Source organism: Cetorhinus maximus, chromosome 14, assembly GCF_964194155.1.
Source record: "Cetorhinus maximus chromosome 14, sCetMax3.hap1.1, whole genome shotgun sequence".
NCBI lineage: Eukaryota > Metazoa > Chordata > Chondrichthyes > Lamniformes > Cetorhinidae > Cetorhinus > Cetorhinus maximus.
In genome coordinates, this window is record NC_135892.1 from 28,344,760 (window position 1) to 28,372,209 (window position 27,450).

General features: G+C 47.3%; 1 protein-coding gene across 3 annotated transcripts in view; it reads left to right on the forward strand.

The window, feature by feature from the left end:
- The window catches only part of prkn (parkin RBR E3 ubiquitin protein ligase), a 1,436,175-nt gene that overhangs the window by 528,258 nt on the left and 880,467 nt on the right, over window positions 1-27,450 (forward strand). For all 3 annotated transcript variants that reach the window (XM_078556736.1, XM_078556737.1, XM_078556738.1), the window contains exon 3: window positions 24,318-24,549. In XM_078556736.1, coding sequence (XP_078412862.1) covers window positions 24,318-24,549 — 232 coding nt within the window. The remainder of the gene's footprint in view (window positions 1-24,317; window positions 24,550-27,450) is intronic.

A 27,450-nucleotide genomic window follows, 5' to 3' on the forward strand; every position in this document is an offset into this window, starting at 1 on the left:
TCCATGTCCTGAAGCGGTAATTATTAGGGTGCCCCTTCAAAGTGCAGAAGTTGACTCCTCCCACAGGCCTTCAGACCCCTCCTTACAGATTTTTTCCTAGGTTATTTTTCAACTGCATCATTCCATCAGCTGTCGAAATGGTGCTGCTCCGCATCTATAATGAGACCAGCTTCCAACCATCCCTGCCACCCCACCCCCGAAACATGACCACCAAATTCCCTCGTATCATCCTGGATGAGCATCATGTGCAAGTTTCCGTCCCTTCGATCACTCTCCTTCCTCCCCCTCTAACTCTGGAACCCTTAGTCATTCTAGTAGATATCCCTGTCCTCCCCCTGAACATGTCCTGATGCCCCATGTCGACCTGGCCCTTCCCCATCTTGAGGCCCCATCACAGTGACCTACTGAGACACCCCGCCATGAGACCAGCGAGTGCCTCCCTCTTAGTTACCAATTCCCCATTTACAGGCTGCAGATGCCTCCCCTGACTGTGACTGTGCTATCTGCAACCCAGTACCAAGCCATCAACCGCTCCCCCAGGACCAAAATGTGTGAGGGACTGACCACACCCTGCACACCATGCTGTGCATGACGGACATTGCACAGACAGGCCTTCCTCTCCCTGGGCTGTGTGCCAGGCACAGCCTTGTAACATGGTGTGCACTATCCCAGGACTGTCTTTGCTTTCTGGCTCTGACTACATGGTATGCACTGTCCCAGGACTGTCTTTGCTTTCTAGCTCTGACTATATGGTATGCGCAGCCCCAGGACTGTCTTTGCTTTCTGGCTCTGACTACATGGTATGCATGGCCCCAGGACTGTCTTTGCTTTCTGGCTGTGACTACATGGTGTGCATTGCCCCAGGGCTTCCTTAGACTTATTCCCCACTCCTGTGCTTCTTTAACACCCCACTCCCAGTCATGTGTCTCTGTCCACCCCTTCCCTCTGTGCTCCAGTCAACCCCCCAGTGAAGTGTGTACCTTCCAGCCCTTTCCCTTGCCCCTGTCTCATCTCACCAACACCCTCCCCACCCCCCTACCAATCAAGCGTGTGCCTTCCATCCCTTTCCCTTGCCTCTGTCTAATCTCACCTCACTCCATCGCATCTTCCAGCCCCTTCCCTTCCTGCTGGTCTTGCCTGAGTAGCCCTGGCACAGAGTCGGAGCAGCCGCGAGCGCAGTGCAGTGAAAGGTAGGTGATTGCTGTGCACACAAACATTGAAGTCACGAGTGAAGTTCAGTTCGCCAGGTGCACGTCAGTTATATCCGGTTGTGATTCACAACAGTCTAAATAGCCGCCGGCGTGGTCATTAGATTTGGGGTAGGGGTTTTTAATGAGCTTTCATGAGATGCAAAGACATGCAAGTATGGTTCCCGACAAGGCACAGCAGGCAACCCGACCTGCAGTGAAACTTGGGAGTGGAAAATTGCAATCCATTTTCACACCGGTGCGAAACTAACTTTTGGCTGTGCTCCGGATTTTCTGGTCCCACCTGCCATGATGCCAGGGATCGGAAAATTCTGCCCTAAAAGTATGAAAGTCAGAAAACCGAAATAATTGCATATCTTAGCCTGCATCTAAAAGGGAATGAAAGGCCCGTAGCTTTAATGAGACCCTTCATCAAAACTCCCAGTGAAGAATACTACTCAAAAAATGAGCTTATTTTTCTTTTTCAGAAACTGATTAACCTGCTATACTTTGCTGCATTTGCAGTATTTGTTTCAGTAATCAGAATTTGTGTCCTACAATGACTGAAGGAATACAAAACTCAGTTAGGGATGCACTTCACACAATGGAAGGTTTGGTAGACACTGAAAGATCAGGGAACTGCATGAGTTAATCTAACATGCGTTCTCTGATTTCAACTTTTCATATCGTTATGACAGAAATGTCTCAGGCTACCACTTCATGTTTGTCACGGTAACAGGCACTGTGGGATAATTATATATGTTTCTCTTGTTTGTGGTTCTTCGGAATCAGGGCATATCTTTCATTCTCCCGTTGCTTCTGATCAATGGAGCTGCAGCTATAATGTAGCATGTAAAATGATATTCCTGTACCATGAGAGAATTGCAACTCAATTGCTTTCGATAAAAGATTCATCAAGTGTTTTAGTGTACACAAGAAGATTTTAATATCAAATTAATAAGAGAAGAAATTGTGTCTGTCTGACGATCAAAGAAAATTAAGTGATATTAATCATAATATTCATAACCTATTTGCAATGTTACAGTATTAAAATAGGAAAAGAAAAATAAACTATAGGTGAGTAAGTGTTCAAAAGTCTGCTTATCTGGCTACGAACAAAAAGCTTTGTTGCCTGCTGTGTCTTGTCGGGAACCATATTTGCATGTCTTTGCATCTCATGAAAGTTCATTAAAAACCTCTACCCCAAATCTAATGACCAAATCTGATGAAACCACCACTATTCCAGTTTGAAACAAAAGCAGAAAATGCTGGAAGCACATAACAGTTCAGTTAGCCTGTGAGGAGAAAACAGACAAGTTTATGCTCTGAAGAAGATTCATATTGAATTCGGAACGTTAACTCTGTATCTCTCTCCACAGATGCTGCCAGGTTTTTCCAGCATTTTCTGTTTTTATTTCAGAGAGGCTATGGAGTGAATTTTATGGGGGTGGGGGTGTATTTGTTGCACCTCCCACTTCCCCCATGGAAGAAAAGACAGTCAAAAACACACTGCAGGTGGCCTTAAGAAGCTGAGAGTGGGACTTGCATTCCTTAGTGAAAGGAATTCCCGCCCTTGAGAACTGCTGGCCATTAAAAGAGAGTAGTAGTAGTAAGCTGCGGCTGCAAGGAGGCCCACAGAGAAGTGTCATGGATGCCGAACAAGGTGAGTCTGGGGTTTCTTGGGTGGGGAATGATCAGACACCGTGGGGGAGTGGGGGCTGGTGAGTAGGGGTGGGGGGCTGGTTTTGGAGGCTGAGCAGGGAGGCACAACGGGGAGGCACACATCTTAGGGGGGGGCAGGATGCCCCCACCCCCGAAGGAGGTACCTGCCCATCCTTCCTGCCTTTTCACCAACTTTGGTGAAGAAACAGCCTTCCCACTCTCACCCACCTTCCACTGCCCAGTGTATTATATCAGTGGAAGCCCTGAATTGTCACTTAATTTGGCAGTTAGAGGCCTTAATAGACCTAAGGGTGGGCAGCCTAGTGGGTGTCCTACCCACCCATTGTATTATAGGGAATAGTTAGGGGTGGGCGGGGAGGCTAGCCACCCATCATATTTTATGTGTTCCCCACCCCACTGATAACACACTCACTGGGAGGCCACAAAATCAGCTCTATGTCTCAGGCCTCGGGGGTTTCCGCACGTGAGCAGATCGGGACCAGGCAATGCATGCGCAGTCCACCATTTGGAGTTCTCAGGGCCAAGGACAAGAGCCCAGTGCGCTTGTGTGAAAAAAAAGGTGTGAAAACTCAAACACTGGGACTCAGGAGTGAGGCACCATAACTGAGGAGTACTGGGACAGGGGACGGGGAGAGGACCCAGAAAGAGAGAGAGAACTGGGGATGGAGCCACCAGGAGGAAGAGACCACTGGTAGGAACCACCAATGGGAGGAACAAAGAAAGAGGCTCCAAGTAGCAGAAGTGCTGTGGTTGACAGTCTTTAAGTATTAAGGGTCCTAGAGATCTGAGAAGGAAGCAGAAGATTGGTGACCCCTTGCTGTGGGCCGTTGGGGCAAAGGATCCTCTTTGGAGCAGTGGTATTCTGCAGAGACCCAGGGTAATGCTCTGGTAGACCTGGGTTCAAATCTCACCAGGGTAGAATTTCAATTCAATAAAAATCTGAATTAAAATTTGCTGTCCGGTTGATTCTTAAATGGCCTAGGAAGCCACTTAGTTATATCCAACTGCTAAAAAGCCAACAAAAAGGAATTAAACCAGATGGACCGCCTGGCATTGACTTAAGCATCGGAAATGACAATGGCAAACCCAGCCCTGATAACCTTGCAAAGTCCTCCTTACTGACATATGGGGGCTTGTGCCAAGATTGGAGAGCTGTCTCACAGACTAGTCAAGCAACAGCCTGACATGGTCATACTCATGGGGCTGAATTTTGCCATCGGTTAGCAGGGGGTGGGGCCGATGCGCAAAATGACGTGGGATGACGTCGGGGGGACACCCACCGACCTGTCAATGGCCAATTGAGGCCATTGACAGGATCATTAAAACAATTAAAGGACCTGCCCATCCAACCTTAAGGTTGGTGGGCAGGCCAGGAGCCCCGGCGGCAAATAGATAAAACATGAAACCTCATCCACCGGTGGGATGAGGTTTCATGTAGGGTTTTAAAAAGTTTAATAAAGTTTCAGTGAAATTTATTAGCATGTCCCATCTCGTGTGATATTGTCACATGAGGGGGACATGTTAAGGATTTTTTCTTTTTTCTATTTTTAATGTTTGTACAACTTTCAGCGATCTCCCTGAGGCAGCACTTAGCCTCAGGGAGATGTGCGTTCTTTCATGCGCATGCGCAAAAGAGCGCACTCTTGCATTTGGGGAGTCCCCCCCCCCCCACCCACACAGAAAGCGCATAGCGCTTCCCAACAGGCGTCACGCTGGGCGGGCCTTAATTGGCCTGCCCACTTAAAATGGCGGCGGGGACCACTTCTCCAGCAGGGATCGGCTCCCTACTTTGGGTCGGGCCCGCCCGCCCGGTAGGCAGAAAATTCTGCCCATGGAATCATATCTTACATGTCCCAGACACCACCATCAACTTGTCTCCAGAGCATTATCCTGGATCTCTGTATCACCACCCAGTGACAATACCACTATGCCACCGCCTCCCCCCAGGCAAACAGTGGTCGAAGACATTATACTGCACCGGCAGGACTGACCCAGCATAGGTGACAGCACAGTAGTACACAGGAGGGAGTTGCCCTGGGAGCCCACAACATTGACTCTAGACCCCATGAAGTCTCATGGCATCAGGTCAAACATCAAACATGGGCAAGGAAACCTCCTGCTGATTACCATGTACAGCAACCCCCTCAGCTGATGAATCAGTACTCCTCCATGTTGAACACTGCTTGGAGGAAGCACTGAGGCTGGCAAAGGCGCAGAATGTACTCTGAGTGCGGGACTTCAATGTCCATCGCCAAGGTTGTCTCAGTAGCATCACTGCAGACCGAGCTGGCCAAGTCCTAAAGGACATAGCTGCTAGACTGGGCCTGCGGCAGGTGGTGAGGGAACCAAAAAGAGCAAAAGACATACTTGACCTCATTCTCATCAACCTGCCTGCTGCAGACGCATCTGTCCATGACATTATCAGTAAGAGTGACCACCGCACAGTCCTTGTGGCGACAAAGTCCTGCCTTCACATTGAGGATACATCCATCATGCTGTGTGGCACTACCACTGTGCTAAATGGGATAGATTTCAAACAGATCCAGCAACTCAAGACTGAGCCTCCATGAGGCGCTGTAGCCATTAGCATCAGCATAATTGTACTCAGCCACAATCTGTAACTTCATGGCCTGGAACATTCCCCATTCTACCATTAGCACGAAGCCAGAGAATCAACCCTGGTTCAAAGAAGAGTGCGGGAGGGCATGCCAGGAGCAGCACCAGGCATACCTCAAAACGAGTGTCAACCTGCTGAAGCTACAACACAGGATGACTTGCATGCCAAACAGCATAAGCAGCAAGTGATGGACAGAGCTAAGCAACTCTACAGCCAACGGATCAGATCTAAGTTCTGCAGTCCTGCAACTACTAGTCGTGAATGGTGGTGGACAATTAAACAATTCACTGGAGGAGGAGGCTCCACAAATATCCCCATCTTCAATGATGGGGGAGCCCAGCATGAGTGCATAAATAAGGCTGAAGCATTCGCAACAATGGCTGACCCATATCGGTCTCCCCTGGAGGTCACCAGCATCACAGATGCTAGTCTTCAGCCAATTCTGCTGAAGGCACTGGATACTGCAATGTCCGAGGGCCCTGCCAAATTCTGGCAATAGTAGTGAAGACTTGTGCTGCAGAATTTGCTGTGCCCCTAGCTAAGCTGTTCCAGCCCAGCTACAATGCTGGCATCTACGGGGCAACGTGGAACATTGCCCAGGTATGTCCTGTACACAAAAAGCCCGGGAATCAGAGCACGGCCTTTCCTACCTGGGAGCAGAGCAGAGGCAGGTCGGGAGCTGAGAGCGGCATAAATAGAGCCTGGGTCTCGGAGTGTGGCCTTTCCTACCTGGGAGAGGAGCAGAGGCAGATTGGGAGTGGGGAGCATTTCAGCTTCTGAAGAAACTGAGTGAGAAAACAACTGTGATATTATAGGGAACCAGTAACTTGATTGGCCGCTAAGTGCTTGGTGTAAGGGACAGTGTGTTAAAAGCTAGCTTAGGACGCAGGAGTTAAGGTAGATCTATCAATAACAAAAAGTAAAACTTCAAAATAAAAAATATATAAAATAAACTAATTAAAATAAAATAATTAAAATAAATACCTATGTAGTTAAGAAACATACAACTTTTAGTTATATTTGTGGGTGGTAATAGCATTTAATAAACATAATAAATTGTAGTATACATAGGAATTATTCTAAATTAATTAAGAAAATTATTAAAAGAAATTTGTAAATTAAAATAAATTAGTAAATAAATACTGTTGTAAACACTTTATATAAAGTTTAAGGTATGTCATTGCAGCTCGGCCATGTGGGATGTGTATCTTGCAGGATGTGGGAAGTCATGCAGGCACAAAGTGCCCTCAATGACTACATCTGCAGGAAGTGTCACCAACTGCAGAAACTTGAGCTCTGAGTTGCAGAGCTTGAGCGGCGGCTAGAGTCACTGTGGTGTAACCGCAAGGCTGAGGATTATGCGGATAGCGAGTTTAGAGAGGTGGTCACACCACAGCTAAGAAGTGCACAGGCAGAGAGGAAATGGGTGACTGTCAGAGTATCTAAGAAAAACAGGCAGGTAGTGCAGGAATCCCCAGAGGCTATCTTGCTCTCTAACCTCTTTTCCATTTTGGATACTGGTGAGTGAGATGGTTCCTCAGAGGACCGTAGCAAGAGTCAAGTTCATTGCACCCACTGGTGGCTGAGCTGCACAGAGGGTGAGGAGGAAGAGTAGAAGTGCTATAGTAGTAGGCAATTCCATAGTTAGGGGAGCAGACAGGCATTTCTGTGGCCCTAGACATGACTCCAGGATGGTATGTTGCCTCCCTGGTGCCAGGGTCAAGGATGTCACAGAGTGGGTGCAGGACATTCTTTTGGGGGAGGGTGATTAGCCAGAGGTTAATCCACTATCAGTGCCAATATATTATCCACAACTCCACGAGCCCTATATAGCCTGTTAATCTTTTGTGTGATATCTTGTCAAATGCTTTTTGGAAATCGTTATACGACACCTACTGGTTCTCCTTTATATACATTACTAGTTACATTCTCAAAATATATGAATAAATTTGTCAAACATGATTTCCTTCTCATAAAACCATGTTGACCTTGTCTGATCATACTATGATTTTTTCTAAATGCATTGTTAAGACTTCCTTAATAATGGATTCCAGCACTTTCCCAACGACTGATGTCATGCTAAATGGCCTGTGGCTCCCTGTTTTCTCCCTCCCTGCTTTCTTGAACAGAGGTGTCAGGTTTTCCAACTTCCAAGCTGCTAGGACCATTCCAGAATCTAGGGAATTTTGGAAAATTATAGCCAGAGTATCCACTATATCTGCAGCTAAAACTTTTCAAACCCTAGGATGTAGGCCAGCCATCAGGCCCTTGGGATTTGTCAGATTTTAGTCTCCTAAGTTTCTTCAGTAATTTTTCTATGCTGATACTAATTTCCTTAATTTCCTCACTCTCCTCAGTACTTAGGTTACCCTCTATTTCTGATATGCAACTTATGTCTTCTACTGTGAAGATAGGCACAAATTATTTGTTCAATGTCTCTGCCATTTCCCCATTTTCCCATGATAACTTCCCCTGTCTCTGCTTCCAAGGAACCAAAGTTTACTTTAGCTACACTTTTCCTTTTTATATACTTATAAAAGCTCTTACCATCTGTTTTTATATTCCTGGCTAGTTTGCTCTCATATTATATTGTTTTCTTTTCCTTTTTATCAACCTTTTGGTGGTCCTTTGCTGGTTTCTGAAACATTCCCAATCTTCAAACTTGCTGCTAGTCTTAGGAACCTTATAAGCCTCTTCTTTTAATCAAATACTATCCTTAACTTGCTGAGTAAGCGATGGATAGATCTTTCTTGCTGAGGTTTTGTTTTTCAATGGAATGTATTTATGGGCTGAATTTTCTGATCGTCAGGGAGGGTGGAGCGGGACCAGGCGCGAACCTGATCGCCGCTTACGATTGGGTCCGCGCTGCCATTTCACCATGGGCAGGCCAATTAAGGGCCGCCCAGCGTACGTCGCCACTCCCATACATAGCGGGAGTGGGCGGGCGGCGGCAGGCATACTCAGGCTGCCGGGTCCAATGGCAACCCGACGGTCTGTATAAAGGAAGGCCCTGGCAGCCTCGGAAAGGCTGCTTGCAATGACTGGGCAAAGGGCTGTGCAGGGGGGCAATGAAGTTCATGCAAGTCCAGAGGGTAGGCCATCGGGGCAGGCCAGACTGGAGGTAGCCCTTCAGGGAAGGCCAGGCCGGAGGCAGTGTGCCCCTCGTTTTTCAGATGACTGGCTTGCTGCCCTCCTCGAAGAGGTGGCAGCACAGCGGGAAGTGCTGGCCCCCCAGGATGGGAGGAGGAGGCCCCCCCACATGACAAAATGTACCTGGGAGGAGGTGGCGGAGGTGGTGAGCTCCCGCGATGTGGTGCGGCGCAACTGGATCCAGTGTCGCAAGCGCTTCAACGACTTGTTGCACTCTGGAAGGGTGAGGACAATGTTGGCATTGGTCACATAACCCAGCAGGTCAGCTTTCCCCCCTGCTGCCCCTCCCCCCCCACCCACCAAGTCCGAGTGTCGTGACTGCATTGAATCATTGACAGCATTTGTCCTTTGCTGGGTGGGCAAGCAGATACTGCCCATGCGGAGGGCAGCCTGAGAGAGTGATGAAGAGGTGTGTTTTGCCCCCACAACATGTGTTACACTGAGTCCCACATGACTGGTGTGGGAGCAACCTGGAGGAGCTGCACTTAGGTGCTGTGTTTGAACTCCAGGACATGTCCTAGCCAGGGTGATGAGATGGTGGGAGGGGAGCTTCAAGGTGGCGTGGCAACGAACCATCTGCTGCCTTCTGCGCTCCATGTGCTTGCGCCTCCTTGCTATGGAAGGATATACCATGTGGTGCCTAATGTGATGTAGGCAGCGTGTGTCCAAGGGAGGAGTGGGGGAGTGCGGAGCAGGCCTAGCATCTTTGTGTGAGTGCCCGGCAGCAGCGGGGTGAGGAGGCACTGGAGCCCTGATATGTCCCACTCTGGTTGGGGTGGGCCTTGCGTGAAGAGAGTCCATGAGCAATTTGCACTAATCAATGCTCGTCTCTCATTTTCAGGAGAAGAATGCTCATAATGCGGGAGAGCGTGCGAGGACTGGCGGCGCCCAGGCGCAGATTGCCATTCTTAGCCGGTTCGAGCAGGAGGCCCTGGATTTGGAGAGGTGCCATGCGCCCAGGTCCACTGGTGTCAGTGAGGCTGGGGTGCCACGGTCAGATGCCCAACAGCGAGGTCAGCATTGTTCTCCCAACAGCCATTGCAGTGCGGAATGTTAATTGATTTATTTTTGCAACATGGCCTGACCATTGCTTATCGAAGGATGAGCGCATATTGATCCGGGGACAGGGATGCACTTTGTCATTGTCTCCACGTTAACTGATCCACTGTCCTTATTATTCCTTTCAGCATCATCAGAGCAGGGATGGGAGGAGGAGCAGCAGATGCCCCCTCTCACACCTGAGGGGCTTGAAGTCTCACCAGCGTCAAATCATTTTTGTAAGGCAGGCATCAGCACAGATACTAGCACCTCGGTGGGAATTCGAACATCGGCTAGTGTCCCGGGGCACAGTGGTGAGGGCACTTCACAGTCGCTGCAGGAGCTGGCAGAGACAGAGAGTGCCCATGGCGTCAGCAGTCGGAGGACTTCAGGGCGCCAGGCACATGCTCAGTCGGTGCATGATGATGTGCCTCTGGAGTCGTCGGCGACGCAGCAGGGGCAGGAAATGTGGCTGGATGTGCCGGAGTATCTGCTGGAGATACATGAGGCTATGCTTGGCTTGGTCTCCGTGGTGGAAGAGTCTACGCGGACGCTCGCCAAAGCAATGAGCCACATGTCCGAGCGCCATGCGTCCTCCATGAAGAGAGTGGGAACTCTCGTGGAGAGGCTCCTCCAGAAGACCCGTCAGGGCTTCCTGGGGATGTGCTCTGACCAGCAAGCCCTCACATCGGCAATAAACTCAGATGGTGTGGGCACCAAGTTTCCTAGCTTAGTGCCCAACCATCCATGGTGAGCAGGGAGTTCTGAAGCGACCTCACATCGGCGCAGTAGCTGCCTGTTGTCTCTGCGGGCTCCTCTCAGGGCGCTCTGGATGAGGGCGGCAGCTCTTCCGCCCCTCTCCCAGTGACCGTAGCATCCGGTGAGGCTGCGACGACTGGGGAGATGCCAGCTATGGAACTGGCAGCTCCTTCCCAGGCGGGGCTAGCACTGGCTCCACCGGCCAGAGGACGACCACCATCTGCACGTTCATGGAGTGGAATCCCTTCCTGTTGACGAAGGCACTGGGCTCACCTGCTGTCGCCTTGATGGCCACATGTGTGCAGTCTATAGCACCCTGGACGCGGGGGAAGCCAGCAATCACCGCTCTGGTTCGCTTTGTCTGGCTTGCCTGGCCCCAACGGAAGTGGATGAAGGTCAGTGCTTCAGATTGGTGAGTCAAGGGCCTTAAGTGGCCCGTTAATTAATGGTGGGCGCGCGGCGGATATCATTGCGCGCTCGCCCAACGAAATATCGCGATGGCGCGTAGTGACGTCAGGACACTTGGCCAGCGTCATCAGGCGTCATTTTACATGTGGACATGCAGATCCCGCCCCTGCACGCCAATGGGAAAATTCTGCCCTATATTGAAGATTTTGAGTTGTTCCTTTCAATGTTTCTCATTGTTTATTTACAGTCATACCTTTAAATCAATTTACCCAATAAATCTTAGCCAGTTGCCCCCCACCATACGTATGTAATTGGATTTGTTTAAGTTTAAGGGAGGAATTTTCCGTGCCCGCTGGCATCGGGTACACTTGGGGGCAGGAGCAGTCTATATGGCGAGAAGGCCAGAAATCGGTTTCACGACATCGTGAAAACAGTTTGCGATCGTCCGCTCAGCCTGTTGATGGAGGGCCGTGTTCCCACCATCAGACATCGGGAACCTCATACACCTGCTTATGATTATAAGGCCAGCCTGCCGGAATCATGCTGAATCGTCCTCCTACGTCAGTGTGATTGCAAGCCAGTGCAGAACTTGTCCTGACAAGTGTGACATGCAGAAGTCAGGATTACAACCAGGGCCTTGCTCACATCGCAGGCATCCGAGGAGTAGTAGATGCAGGAGCCTGACAGCAAGGGCACACTGGAGGAACATCCATTGCATGCTGGGTGGATTCTCATGGACATGGCTCTGCTGCCAAACAGCTCATGGAAGTTGGAAAGTCACCATTGCAGGTGACGGATGATGGTCGAGGGGGTGGAGAGGAAGGTCCAGCTGTGTTTGGGAGAGGAAGATGTACCAGGGGGTGGAAGAGGAAGGTCTAGGATCGACTGGGTGAGGAAGAGATGTCAGGGGGGGATGAGGTTGGGAGAGGGGGGAGCAAAGGCGTCAGGGGGTGTGAGGTTGGGAGGGGGGATCGAAGGTGTCAAGGGTGTGAGGTTGGGAGGGGCGAAGCAAAGGGGAGGTTTGAGGGGGAGGCAGTACAGGGGAGGAGGGGGTAATGGAGAGAAGATGGCAACTAGGGAGGTAGGTATAAGGGAGGGAATGAGTTAGGAGGGGGGAAGGAGTGCGGAAGGAGTGCGGGGAGGGAGTTCGGGGGAGGTTGGAAAGAGTGTGGAGAGGGGAGGGAGTAAGGGTGGAGGAAGAAGTAAGGGTGTCTGAAGAAATCAGGAAGAGTGAAGGACTAAGTGGGGGTGGGTGGGTGTAGTCTGGGGTGGGGAGGAGGACTAAGGTGGGTGGTGTTGGTGAGTCTTGGGGGAGGTGGGGAAAGGGGTTCAAAGGGGGGAAGGGTATCCAAGGAGGGAAGTGATTCCAAGGGGGGAGGGAGTCCAGAGGGGAGGATGTCCAGGTGAACGTGCAAAGGAGGGCTCTGATGAGTCGATGACTGACTCCTGGGGAACAAACTGAGGGTGGGTGTGGTACGAGGGAATGGTGAGTATGACCGAGGGCAGAGTGAGGTGGTAGGGTGGGAGGGTGAGGGTAAGATGATAGTGGTAGAATGGATGGCGAGGTTGGTTGGTGGGGACTTGGAGGCAGACAGGGACCTGGGGGTGAAAAGGTCAAGGTTGGGGAGGTTAATGTGGATGGAGGTGGGATTTTCGGGAAGGAAGGGAACGTACATGATGACCTGGACACCCACGAAAGAAAAGGGTTGTGGCTGGTAGGTCACAGAGAGGAGGTGGAAAGTGATGCCAGGGGGGTCAACGGTAATGGTGGAAAGGAAATGGGTGACCGGGGGAGAGGAATTGACTGGAGAGCGAATGAAAAACTGAATGGCCACCATGTTGTCTAAGTTGAAAGTGAAATGACAGTCATGGGTGGGCGAGATCAGGTGTTGCACAGGAGTGTGATAAGTGGGTGGCCAGCGATGCAGGTCAGCTCAGATGGACAACTAAAAGCCAACCCCAGTGGGCAGCATTGAAAATGCTCAGGACATTGCAGTGAGTGGGATACAGGAAGGATCCGTGTGTGTGGGAGAAGACTTGCATGAGGCTCCAAAAGGCCTTGCCTCACATACACTTCTTCCTCCAGAATCACTCGTTGGCCAGGTGCTCCCTCTGCTGTGACAGAGGACGAGATTGAGGGGCTCATAGGCAGAGGGGACTTGGAGGGAGAGGACAGCCCCTGAGATTACTGAGTGAATGACCCAGGGATGTCCAGCTGCTGCTCCTCCCTTCAGGTGCCCCGGGGCCCTGGCCTGACTTTTGAGGGGAAGGAGCACCTGGAGGGATGTTGAGGTGCCCCGTTTCCCTCTCACGTGCCACTGCAGGAACTCAGCCTTGGCTCCCGTGATGGACCTCAGGTCTGCACACATCTCCGCGTTCTGCTGGACCAGGCTCTCCATGGCATCCACCATCCCCCCATGGGGCCCTCCATACGTGCACATGTGGGCACCACTTCATCAGAGAGCAGGCGGGCACGCTCCTCCTAGTCGTGAGCCTCTCTGTTGAGGGCTTGCAAAAGCTCTGTGTGATGTTTCCACTCCTTCTGCCGACTCTCCAGGATGAGTTGAAAAGCCAAATCTAGAAGTTCATCATCTGACTCGAACCTCACAAATGCCTCTTCCCCAGAAGTCCTCTGAGTGCAGGGGAGATCGGCTGAACCTGCCTCCTCCTGCTGCAGACACGTGCCCGTACGGTGACCATCAGATTGTGAACCCGTGACTGCTTTAGATCTAGGTTCCACCGAGGTGTGTGTCTCTGCACTAGTGGATGGTGTGGGTAAGCTCTGTGACGGGTCTTTCAGGCTGCTTATTTCCAACTCTTTAACGGAGGAGGTGTCCTCTTGGCTGGAGATGAGCACCTGGATGAAGTTGAGGGACTGGCTGGTTGAGGTTGTCGGTCGCTTGGCAGAGCTCCCTGTGAACCAAAGTAGAGATAATAAGTGCATGGCAGCAGAGTGAAAAGCAGGAGAGAGAGCACTCACAGTTGCGTTGAGAAAGAGATGATGGGGTGGCAGAATCCTCATGAGGGCATTCGCTGCCAGCCTCACTGTCGCTGCAGGCACGGTTCATGTCCTCATCAGTCAGCATGATGGCATGCTCCTCAAAGTGAGTGAGGGGCCTAATGTGAGCCACTCCATCCCCTGGTCTCGGACCCCTCCCTGCTGATGTGAGCCAGCTTCTCCTGCATGGAAACAGATGGAGGGATTGTGAGCAGGACACATGGCACTACATCGAATGTTTGTGTGGTGAGCGGAGCAATGGATGGGATGAGTACACGGGTTCCAGAGGATATGAGCCTGATGGAGATGTGAGGGTGTGTGTGAGAGTTAGTGGTGTTGTCCCTTGAGGTTTGAGATCCTTGTGGATGTGTGATGGTTTTGTGAGTGTGTGAGTTGAGAGTGATGAGAAGAGTGAGTTACCCTGGCGGAATAGATGATCCTGTTGCAGCGCTGGGTGGCTGTCCTCTTTTGCAGGGCATTGGTGCTGAACACCGCTGCCACTGCCTTCCATGCTGGATTGGTGATGCTGCTGCCCATCCTGCGGCCAAAGGGGTATAAAGGACATCACGGCAGGCCTCCACGGCATCCAAAAGGAGCTCAAGGGACATGCTGCTAAACCAGGGGAGTGAGGCTGAAGTCTTTTTCCCTTTCAGGGCCATCCTGTCTTCTGTGCAGCAGTCCTGGGCCGGGAGCACTGAGAGGTGTGCGTGCGGCTGCACTTTAAATGTGGTGCCCATGTGATGAAATGGTGAGGCGATGGCGTGGCAGGCAAATGAGAGCCTACCACCGATTAAAACAGCATGTTTCCCGGGAATGCATAATTAATGTGACATATTTGGGATGGCGTGAGAAGCTGCCATTGCGACCGGTGGGTAAAACATCTTTTCCCCCGCCCACTATTACACTTAGTGCAAATCTGGGACAATTCTGCCCTAAGATTCCTGTTTGTGATTGGAGCATGTCATTTGCAATCTTAATGTGGAATTCACTGGTATTATGATCACTATTTTCCATTGGATCTTTAAAAATGACATTACTAATTAACCCTGCCTCAATACACAATACTAGATCTAAAATAACTTTATTCCTAGTTGGTCCCAAGATGTATTTTTCCAGGAAAACTATCACAAAAACATTCTACAAACTCATCTTCTCAAGCACCCTTGCCAATTTGATTAGTCCAGTCCATAATGAAGATTAACGTCACCCACAATTATTTTATAGCCTTTGTTATACACTTCAATAAATTCTTGTTTAATGCATCTTCTAACAGTATGACTACTGTTAGGGAGCCTATAAATTACTCCCACCAGCATTTTCTGACTCTTGCTATTCCTATGGCAGAATTTCACCCATGTTGGGCGGGCTCGGTGGGGACAGGTGGGAGTGGTTGGGAAGCCGCCCGCGATCGGCACCGGAAGGGAAGGCAATTTCACACTGGCGGGCCAATTAAGGCCCGCCCAGTATGAAACGTGAGCAGGAGTGCTCAGTGCTGCCTGTGCAGGCGGGGGGAGGAGGGCGAGCTGGGCGAGTGCAGCCTTCACGCATGCATGCGAGCTGCCTCAGGGAGATGAAGAAAATAATTTTAAAAATAAAGATGTAATGAAACATGTCACCTCACATGACTCTGTCACATGAGCAGGGACATGCTATTAATGAAAAATTAAAGTTTTTATTTTTATTTGCTTTTGGAAACCCCATCCTGCCCGTGGATGAGGTTTCCAAAAAAGTGCAAAGGCCGTTTGGCCTTTTCGCCTGCCTGCCAACTGTAAGGTTGGATGGATAGCAAAAAATTTATTTTAATTAACCTTTTAATGGCCTTAATTGGCATTTTGATTGTTGGCCGTCGCGCTGCTGACCCTAGAGCACGTCCGCTGACTGAAATATCGCGTGAGTGCCCGATGACGTCGGGATGCTTGCCCAGCGTTATCGCCTGTCATTTTACGCTTGGTCAGGTCGGGCACACATCCTCCCGCCAAGCGAAAAATTTTACCCCTAATCTCCACCCATACAGTAAGGGCATGAGAGTCCCTTATGGAGTTTCACTTAAATTTGGAGCTGTACTCTGGATGTAATAGGATTGAATGACAATGCCAAGTAAAGTGTTAAAACAACATTTTTATTGAATATTGCATAATGATAATAATAATAATAGTGATATAATAATTATAATTGATAATATTAAAAGGAAGAAGTAAATAAGAAAGATAACTTTACTAAAGGAGAAAGCAATTTATATATATATACCAGAAGAAAAGAACAAAGATTTTTTTAAAGCACAAACAATAACTCCAAATTGGTCTGTTCTATGATAGCTCCCCAAAATGGCAAAGAAAAAACCCCAGCTTAGTCTGTTCCATGACAAGACCCTAAATTAGTAAAATTCCCCCTTGGTCCATACATTCCCAATTTTCTGAATAACCTTGCAGGGGGGCGGACTCTTCAGCCAGTCACTCTGTTGTCCCTTCCTCCATAACCTCCAGTGGTTGACTAACGTACTTTGGCTGCAGCCCTGAATCCTGGAAATAGTGTCCCTTTGAGCCAGGTTTCTGGCTCCATTCCAGCTTTTCAAGACTTTATTCAGACATTCTCAAAACAAGATTCTGGAAAACATGAGTCCTTATCAATTCTCCTCACAGGCACTACAGGACTTTGTAGACTTTGCCATATTCAAGTTGTTTACACATCTTTTGATGTGTCTCCCATCTGCCATTAATCAGGTTGGACATCCATCAATCAAGCTCCATCTCCTGATTCTAAATCATAGTTAACCACGTAAGGCCATTTATTGTCTTGGCTTGTAGCTCAAGGGTTATCGAATGCAGTAAGAGAAAGAACTTCTGGAAAATAAAAGACAACTTTTATTTTAGTAATCTAGCTGGAAAAGGGAAAACAAAGACATAGACCAAATACCAGCTGTGAATGACCAGTATGAAAAACAAGGTCTTGGGAAAACACATCCACGGTTAACAGTATCACCACTGATTACTGATGATTAATTAATCAAAGCACAATCACACCTAGGTTTAAATCAATGTCTCCAAAGTAAGATTCAATAAGTGTTCACTTAAAATAAAAAGTGAAGTAGAAATAAAATTACAGAAAATAGTGATTGCCAGCTGCAGGCCTACAATACTGATTCTACTTCATGATCTTCTGAGCCAAGACCCTTCTTCACTATTGTCCTTATGCCATCCTTTACTATCAGGGTTACCCCTCCTCCCTTGCCATTCTGGTCTGTACTTTTGAAATACTATGTACCCTGAAATATAGGGCTGAATCTTTGGCTTGGCGAGCCAGGGCGCCCGCCGAACTGTTAAAGGTCTATTAAGGCCATTTAACTGTCAATTAAAATAATTAACCTTAAGGTTGGCGGACAGGCGAAGAGCATTTTTCATGAAAACTCATCCATGGGTGGGATGAGGTTTCATGAATAATTTTAAATTTTGATTAAAAATGTTATTGAAATTAATGCATATGTCCCAGCTCATGTGACAGTTTCACATGAGGGGACATATACGAACATTTAAAAAAAATATTTTTTTCCGCTTTTCACACTCAAATTAATCTCCCTGAGGCAGTTCTGTGCCTCATGGAGATTTCTGCACTCTTTTGCACACATGTGCGAAAGACCGCACTCCTGACTCAGGGAAGCCCCGCCCAGCCCACATAGGGAGCGCACAGCGCTTCTGGGCGGGCATCACACTGGGCGGGCCTTAATTGGCCCACCCACGTAAAACAGCGGCGTGGTCCGATCGGGTCTGTGCCCGACCCCGCACAACCCCCCCAACGGAGGGAAAATTCTACCCATTAATTTCCCAACCTTGGTCACCATGTAACCATATCCCTTTAATGGTGACTACATGTAAACTATTTATTTCTATTTGTGCCATTAGTTTACCTATATTATTGCAGAACACCCAACGGAACACCCATTGCACATTTAAAGTTTTACAGAGTTACATCAAAATTACAGCACAGAAATTCAGCGCAACTATTCTGGTATTTATACTGTACAAGAGTCTCCTCCTATTCTACTTCTTCTAAACCTAACACCTAACCTTCTATTCCTCTCTCATGTATTAATTTAGCTTCCACTGAAATGCATTTATGCTATTTGCCTAAACCATCTGGTAGCAAGTTTCACATTCTGACCACTTTCTGGGCAAATAAATTTTCATTGTTTTAATGCTGAATGAGAAGCTTCAAGAATTACAAGCTGAATGCTTCAGGTGAGACTATGATTATGATGCACCCAGATATTCTGGATTTTCTTCTGCACAGGTCTATAATTGTTCAGGAAAATACACACAAACTGTAAAAGAATGAGGTATGCCCTTCAATACTTCTATGACTTTGTCACAGATTCTTAGAAATTGTGCGCAGGTTTGTTTTCAATGTACCTGTTAATAGCATCCTGAATGTATTGGTTAGATACAGCTCAATCTTAACAATTCATTCCCATTGGCTATTTTACACTTTACGCAATTATTGACTGCAGTAGAAGGTTGTATCTGTAAACTATAGTCCCAGGGCTAACACTGATCAAAAGTGCGTTATAATATCTAACAGTAGAAGATATTGTATCCTCAAGTAATTTCCTTGTCTGAAGACAATAATTTACCTAATAGCCTGAAAATCATCTTATTATACCCTTGGATTTCAATTTGCTTTCACAAAGGAAATCTTTTCACATGGTTAATCAAAGTAGACTTCATAATGAGTAATAAACCAGATTTAGTTAACAGCCCAATGGGGTGTGAATATTTAACTAATAGCGATCATAATATGATTGAATTCAACATAGTCTCTGAAAAGGAGAATTGCAAAATAGCTAATAAAATTCTACATTTAGGTGTAAGGCTGACTTCAATGGAATGACGTGGAAACTGTCCACTGTAAATTGAGCAAACCTGTTAATAGGTAAAATGACAGGGTATCAGTGGGTGATGTTCAAAAAATAATTAAATGTGATATCGAAACAATTTAGACTCCTAAGGGGCAAAAACACCACTTGCCCCAAAACAGTCATGGACATTTAGAGGTAAGAGACAACATAAAACTAAAAGAAAAAGCATACAAAAAAGCATAAAATAGCACAGATTCTGAAGAATTGGAAAGATATAAAGAATAGCAATTTGACAAAACAAATGCTGTACAAAAGAAACTGGCAAAAGGATATCACATTGAATACATTTTTTACAGCTATAGTAGGAAAAAAAAGGTGATCAGGAACAATGTGAGTCCTTTGAAAACTGAAAACGGTGATTTTGTAATTGAAAATATGGAAATGGTGGACATGTTGAATCATTACTTTGCATCAGCATTTACAATAGAAGAAGAGGTCAGCCTGCCAAAAATCCCAAGGAAACTAATGTGAATCAGAATCAGAATCACCAAAATTAATATAGGTAAAATAACAATAATGGAGAAATTAATGGCACTGTAGAGTGATAAAGAGGTACCTCTTTGTTCCTTAAGGTGGTGGGAGTCTCGTCGCAGGCAGCAAAATTAGGTCAGGTTTCCCATACCTGACCAAGGTAGGGTTGACCCTGACTTTCTGACCACCGTCCCTTAAAATCCCGGCCATTATTCCTCACTGAGGTTCAAGTAAGAAAATTGTTCCCTGAGTAACCCAGGAGAATATAGTTTCCTGCTGAGAGCCCTTTTTTTCCCTCTTTCCCCTCCCACTTCTCACAGTTTACCCTGCTATTCATGGCCTCTGCTCATTCCCCCAGTCATGCTCTATTTCAAGAGGAAGGCCAATTAGTGCACCCATACCTGTGAACAACAGGTTTGTGAAGAAGACTTGAAATCAAAAAAGTACTTCAACATCTGCCACACAACTCTCTTTGACTTTTGAAACTTGAAACAACTTGAAACAATGAAAAACAGTAAAAACGTGTAGAATTATAGCAGCAGCCATAAGAAATCAAGAAGCAGCTAACCTTTAAGTAGTTCATTATCCCTCCAAATAGTGCTGTTGTTCCCTCCTTCTGCTTAATATGTGTTCAGTGTTGTATAAGGGTCTGGCACACATAGGGTTAATGTGGGACTGAGTACAGTACCGCCCACATAATGATGTAAGAGAGCACATGGCCTGTACCCAGGTCAGTCTGCTGTTGGACAGAGTTATGTGTACCAGGAAGCATGGAGACAGTTCCTAGCTTGTACTCTTTACTGTATATTTGTATCTAGATCAAAGAGCCAATAACTAAGTTAACCTATGTATGACTACGAAGGCTTTTTCAGATGTACTGAATTGTAACTAACACGCTACAACATTCAGCTGTGTGTGATTAAGATGTCATGATGTGCCTACTCTGCATATTTCCAGTGGATGGTCATGATGTGTATGCTATATATGCACCAAATGGCTTTTGGTGTGCTTCCAGTTAGAAATATGTGTATGCTGCGGTTACCATTTTGCAGCTTTAAGGGTACCCCTTAGTAGAACCTTTAATAGAACACCTGAAAAATGACACTTCCAAGGCCAAAGCCAATTTCCTACCCATAGAGTACAGCGGCAAGGAGATTATGCTAAACGTTAATAAATCACTGGTTAGGCCCCAGTTGGAATTTTGGCCTAGATTTTCATACAGCCATGGAGACTCCGTAGCTTATCCAAAATGTTGCTGGGAACCTAATCCAGGGATCCATTCCTTTTATCCAACAGATCCCATTTTTGTCTGTAGGGGATAAGGGGTGGGATGTGACTCACACATGGGGGAAATCTGAACTCAGCAGGGCCATTTGAACTCATTGCTGAGTTCAAACAGATCCCATTTTTGCTGGAGTGAGCACCTTACTGTGTAGCGTGTGTTACAAACCCTCAGACATAAATGCTTGTAAAGGCAGGATAAGGTCTGTAGAACTATCAAGTTGTTTAAATCTCATACCCTTTAAATTTTGAAAAAAAACAGTGCCTGTGCCTGTGAGTTGAAAAAGTCTGTGCTTGTAGTTTCAATAGATATTTGTTGACATAACCCTATCATTGTTCCTGCTTGATGGCTTCCATAAACTGTCATTATCACACTTGGGGGCTGTAAGCTCACAATTTGATTAACAGATCCAGGGCATCATTAAAGCTGTCTTTGATGTGGGTTATGAATACGAATCTTTGTTTTTATTAAGGATTTAAATATGTTGAATTGGGTTTTATGATTGAGAATATATTTTTACACAATGAAGTTTGTAGTACATACTTAGAACGTTATGTTATTTTATCTCAGCATGGGTCCTGAAGTCTGCACATGGTGGCTTGGAGTGTGTAAGGGAAAAGGGTGGTGGATGGTGGGCATGAGTTGGCATAAGTTGGCACTAAGTTGACATAGGGGCTATAAAGGGTCGTGGGGATGCGTGGGGGAGTCATGAATTGGCATGGAGGATAGGAGGGAACTTTGGGCTGGTGGAGGGACATGGGTTGGCATGGAGGGTATGAGGGGCTATTGGGGGTGGGTGTAGGGGCATGGGTTGGCATGATGGACATTGATGGGGCATGGGTGTGGGTGGGGATGTGAGAGGGGGTGAGGGTAGAGGGCCTAATATTTAACAACACAAAGTCCCAGAGAACCAAAGTGGACCTTTTACGCAGTCTTCTTTGTCACTCAGAAACCCCTGTGACCACCTCCGATCTGCATCTTGGCGCAGCGGGCCCAAATCCAGCACCCACCTGCCCTCCCAGAACAAAGATCCCGCATTTGGGGAACCTCTTCCCGAGGCAGATGCAGCGAGCTGGAAAATCTCCTGACAGCACACCTGCTTTGGGAGCGAAAATCCAGGCTATTGTGTCCACTTCTGGGCATCACACCTTAGGAAGGATAACAAGGCCTTGCAGAGGGTGCAGAGAAGATTTATTAGAAGGGTTTTGATGGAGTAAATAAGGGGAAGCTATTTCCACTGTTAGGGGGATCGATAACTAATTGACACAGAATAAAGATAAGAACCAAAGGTGAGATAAGTATTTTTTTAAATGCAGTCAGTTGTTATGATTTTGAACTCACTACCTGAAAGGATAGTGGAAACAGCTTCAATAGTGGCTTTCAAAAGGAAATTGGATATATCCTTGAAAAGTAAGATTCGGGGAATAGCACTAATTGAATAGCTTTTTCAAAGAGTTGACAGTGGCATGATGAGATGAATACCCTCCTATGTTATATGATTGTATGATTCAGTGAGGTTTTAAGGGGTGCCACAACATTTATGAGACGAGACTGTTTATTCAGACAATAGTGACTGGTGGAAACAGGGAAGTGGAGTTTCAGAATTAGTATAATCAGTAAGCTTCATTTCAGTTTTATTTGGTTTTTTTTAATGTGGAATTGTACTATTTATATTATTTAGAAAAAATCAACCTGAATTAAAATCAGAGTACCAAAACCATTGATGTTACATTTTTTGGTTTGTCACAAAAATTCAACAAGGTAACCAAGCAAAATATTTTTACTTGTTTAATTTCCTTAATTACTGAGTATATAGAGTTTAGAAAATTCTTTCCTGCTTTAATTATACTTGAGTAATGTAATGATTTATTTTTAATACCTGTCAATATATATTCAAAACAAAAACAGAATTACCTGGAAAAACTCAGCAGGTCTGGCAGCATCGGCGGAGAAGAAAAGAGTTGACGTTTCGAGTCCTCATGACCCTTCAACAGAACTGAGTAATATTAGGAGAGGGGTGAAATATAAGCTGGTTTAAGGTGGAGGGGTGGGGGGAGAGAAGTTGAGGGGGGGGGTGGTTGTAGGGACAAGCAAGCAGTGATAGGAGCAGATAATCAAAAGATGTCACAGATAAAGGAACAAAGAGGTGTTGAAGGTAGTGATATTATCTAAGAGAATGTGCTAATTAAGAATGGATGTCAGGACACTCCATCCATTCTTAATTAGCACATTCTCTTAGATAATATCACCACCTTCAATGCCTCTTTGTTCCTTTATCTGTGACATCTTTTGATTATCTGCTCCTATCACTGCTTGCTTGGCCCTACAACCACCCCCCCCCCTCCAACTTCTCTCCCCCCCACACCTTAAACCAGCTTATATTTCACCCCTCTCCTATTTTTACTTAGTTCTGTTGAAGGGTCACGAGGACTCGAAACGTCAACTCTTTTCTTCTCCGCCGATCCTGCCAGACCTGCTGAGTTTTTCCAGGTAATTCTGTTTTTGTTTTGGATTTCCAGCATCCGCAGTAGTTTTTTGTTAATATATATTCAAAGCTGGATGAGGAGGATAAACTGCAAGAAGAGGGAGGAGGAAGAGGAGGTGGAAGGAGTTGTCAGTAGGAGGCCGTAACTAATTGCTCCAGGGTGTTCAGGGAGCAATTCTCCTATTTGATCTTCAGCAATGACCACTGTTTGAGATGCCTATGCTTCATTAAGGAGGTTGTCACTAAAATCTGCTAATTGATACAGCCACAACTCCAACTTCAGAGCAGGGCAAGGACTGCATTTCAGTGGCTGTGAAGCAGACATGAATTTATATGCGTCTGGCTCCTTCCAGGCTGCTGCTGGATATATTATGCACTGTTGCACAAGGGAGGTTCTCTATGCAAAGGGGATTAACTCCTATAACTTGCTTTTTCGAGAGGGAAACAGACAGATTGAGCATGGGCAGTTTCAAGGGTTGAAGGCTTCCCCATGGTGCCATTGATGGCATAAACATTGCTTTGCATGTGCTTCATGTCAACTCTTCCATGTACACGGAATAAAAGGGTTTCTACTTCCTAAACTTGCAGCTGGTGGGTGGCCGGAAGCAATGCATCATGTAGGTCAATGGCCTGGTATCCTGGCAGCAGTCATAATGCGTTTCAGCCACCACATAAAACCAAAGAGTGGCTATGGTCAGCCATTCTTCTCTCTTTCCTAGGTCAGATTCAGTTGCAGAACAACTCCCAGAACATGCTCCAGTCATAATGCACCTCCCCTTCAAGGGGTGCTGCAGCTAACATTAAGTAGTGCATATTACTAATGATAATAGGATCCCTGCTGATGCATGCACACAGAAATCATTACAATGAGCAGGCAGCATGAAGATAAGGTGCTACATGCATTACACTGAAGGGGCATACATTAATTGCTCATTGTGATCCCCACGCCCATTTTCAGTTATGACCCATTTTAACTCCCATTAATTTTTAAACAGAAGATAATATAGATAAGTAGAAAACATAGAAAGCAGAAGAGGTGTAAAGTTTAAATATACTGGACTGGGGCAGTCAATCTTTCTCTAATTTTGTGTGCTTTTTCGCCACATTCAAGACAGGAACTTTACAGTTTACTTCATGATGTAGGCATGTGTGTTGCTGAGGGCAGTGATATGCAATGAAAATATTCCCCGAAAGATGCAGTTCTTCTTCTGAATTAGTGGATAGTTTGATTTGAAAAAAGAAAATGTTGATTGCTATTGGTAGCTTTCCTTATTTATTTATTTTCCGTTCCATATTTTGAATCTGATCAGTCCTCTTTATCTGCCTATAGAACTGTGGCCTGATGCAACAAAGTACTGTTCATGTTGTGCAGTATATTTCTCAACCAACTCAAAGACCATCTAGTGATTCAAGCACTGGAATTCTAATGAAAAGAAATGGAAGAGAAGTAGCCACAAATCAAGTGGATCTCAGCACATCAGCCTTTCCAAGACATCATACAGAACTCAAGGCTGTCCTGGAAAATGAAGACCAAGGTCATCATAGCCAATTTGAAACTTCAGGTAAAGGCCTTAGAGTTTCTTTTAAATAATACACCATATACCATGGTCAATTGCTTCCATAGGCTAAAACTTAATGGCCCGTAACTTTTGAGCTCCGGGACAGTGTATCTGGGAGATACCTACCCCAAAGATGTGCTGGGGAACACCTCCCAATCCCCACCCGGAAGCTCCATGTAAGGATTGCACAGCAATTGCTTGGGAAGCTCAAACATCCTATGGGCAATTGCCCTGCACTGGGAACCATCTGATAATGCAACTTAAATTGCAAACTTTGGATGGTTCCGGCTGTCTTACAGCACTAGTTACCCAGGAAAAGTTAGAAGAATTAAAACCACTTCCAGCTTCTGGGTAACCATAGCACTGATCCATCCCGACCCCCATGGAAAACCCCTACCATGCTAATGATGTTATAATTACTAATGATACTAGGGTCCCTGCTGATGCATGCACACAGAAATCATTATAATGAGCAGGCAGCACGAAGGTGAGATACTACTTGCGTTACACTGAAGGGGCATACATTAATTGCTCATTGTGATCCCCACGCCAATTTTCAGTTATGACCCATTTTAACTCCCATTAATTTTTAAACAGAAGATAATATAGATAAATAGAAAACCCCTGATCCCAACCTTACAACGGGACTCCCGCCACCTCCCCGCCCCTCCACTGGACTCCCCCGAGCCCTCCACTACCACCACCTGACTACACCCCTAGACCCATCACGGGACTACCCCACCCCACCTGTACCCCCTGACTTTGCACAGGACACCCCCCACCCCACCGCCATTACCAAACCCCAACCTGCCACAGGATTCCACTCACCCCCTCCACCACCTCCTGACCCCCCACGGGACTCCCCCAACCCCCCTGCCTACGCATGGGATTCCCCCAACCCGTCACTACTGTCTCAACTACCCTCCCCACCAATCTAACTCTCCCCTGCACTCTGGCCCGATCATCCCCCCAGTCCTCTGGCATGGCCTGATCCGACTCGACCCGACCCAACCTCCCCCCGACCCCAGGCCTGCCTAACCTGAGCCGACCCGATACCTCCCCTGACACTCCCCCTCCACCGGTCCCCCTGCAAGACCAACCCAACCACCCAACCTGCCCCAGGCCCAACCTAAACACCCACCGCCAGCTCAGCCTAACCTGACCCAAACCCCCACCCCCAGACCTGAGTCCTCCACCCCCTGGAGAGAGGCCCCCTAGGCCCAGCCCAACCTGATCCTACCCAGCCCTAACCCCTGAGCCCGGCCCAGCTCGTCCCGACCTCACCACCAAACCCAACCTGGCCCAATCCCCCTAGGTCTGATCCGACCCAACGCCACCCCTCCCAGGCCCGACCCAACCTCGCCCCCCACCCCACTCTCGCCCAGCCTGGCTTCAACCGACCCGACTCAATCCCACCCCATCACAAACCCTACCCACTTACCTTATACACTTACCTTCTCCCTGGCTTGTCCAAGTGGCTGGACCTTTAAACTTACCTGGTTTACTGCACCTCGAGTGGCAAAAAGAGAGGGTGAGGATTACTTACCTTCGACTGAGCTGCCCTCAACTGTAGGCCTCGGGAATCCGCTGTGCTGGAGTGATCTCACCTGGCCTGAGTCAGATGGTCATAGGAGCGGCTTCATTTTAAGGTAAGATACTAGGACTGCAGTGGCAATCGGATCAATTGACAACTGACCAGAAGTTACAGGCCAAGACTTCTGATTTTTTAATGTTCTAGCATTGTGACTGGCTCTGGGCTAAGAGACACCTATACAAGATGGATGTGCTGCACCTGATCAAAACTGGGACTAATGTTCTCGCTGAGAGGTTAGCTCATAATAATGGGGAGGGTTTAAACTAATTTGCCGGTGGAAGGCGAACAAGAAGAAGAGCAGAAAGGTGCAGAATAGAGATTATAGGGCAAAAATATATAAACAATAAAATTAGAGCTATCCAAAAAGTTGCAGGGACTAGATTGAGGAAAATAGCAAAAGTGAGGAAGGACATATGGGGCAGAATTTTCCAGTTGTCGTGTGGGGACGGTCCCCGCACATCCGCGCATAAAAAGATGCGCAGTGACTTTGGGCAAGTGTCCCGACATCACAGCGCACCATCGCGATATTTCATTGGGCGGGCACGCGATGATGTCCGACACGCACCCGCCATTAATTAACGGGTCACTTAAGGCCCTTGAGTGTTCAATCGATGCCGATCTTTTCGGCACCCGTGCAACCTTCTGGTCGGCGCAACGGGCAGGCAGGTAGGACACATTTGTATTAACCTCATCCATGGGCAGGATAAGAGGGCTCACTGGGGTCGTGAATGTGCACAGTCAAGTATTTATTTTTGCAAGTTTTTCAAACTTGCCTGTGTGATCTGCAGTACTTCAAAATGCATACCAGCTGCTTTTTCTGGATTCTTAACCTTCAGGTCAGCACTCTGCAGTGAGGAATCTTTTCTGGGCCTGCAGGTTTCAGGAAGCCTTCCCTTAGCCAGGGAATGGGAGCTGAACTGTCCACTGGAGGCAGCTCCTCTGAGGAGGAAGGGAGGGCTAGAAGGGGGAGGAGACCAGGAGTGCACATTCAGCCTCCAGAGGAGTCACCTTTGGGACGAGGGGCACAGGCAGAAGAGGTGCAAGGCCAACAGGAAGTCCAAGGCTGAAGGGGCCGCAGAAGACGTGACTATCCTGCTGCCAGGGTATACAGACAGCAGAGCAGCTACCTCAATATGTCAGAGGTGCAGTGCCGGAGGAGGCTCCGTTCCTCAAGATAGACAGTCAACTGCATCTGTCAGATGATTGGGCCTGAGATCTCCGTGAACTGTGTGGGTGGACACCCCAGCTCAGTGGCCCTGAATGTCATATCTGCCCTCAACTTCTATGCCTCCGGCTCCTTCCAGGGCTCG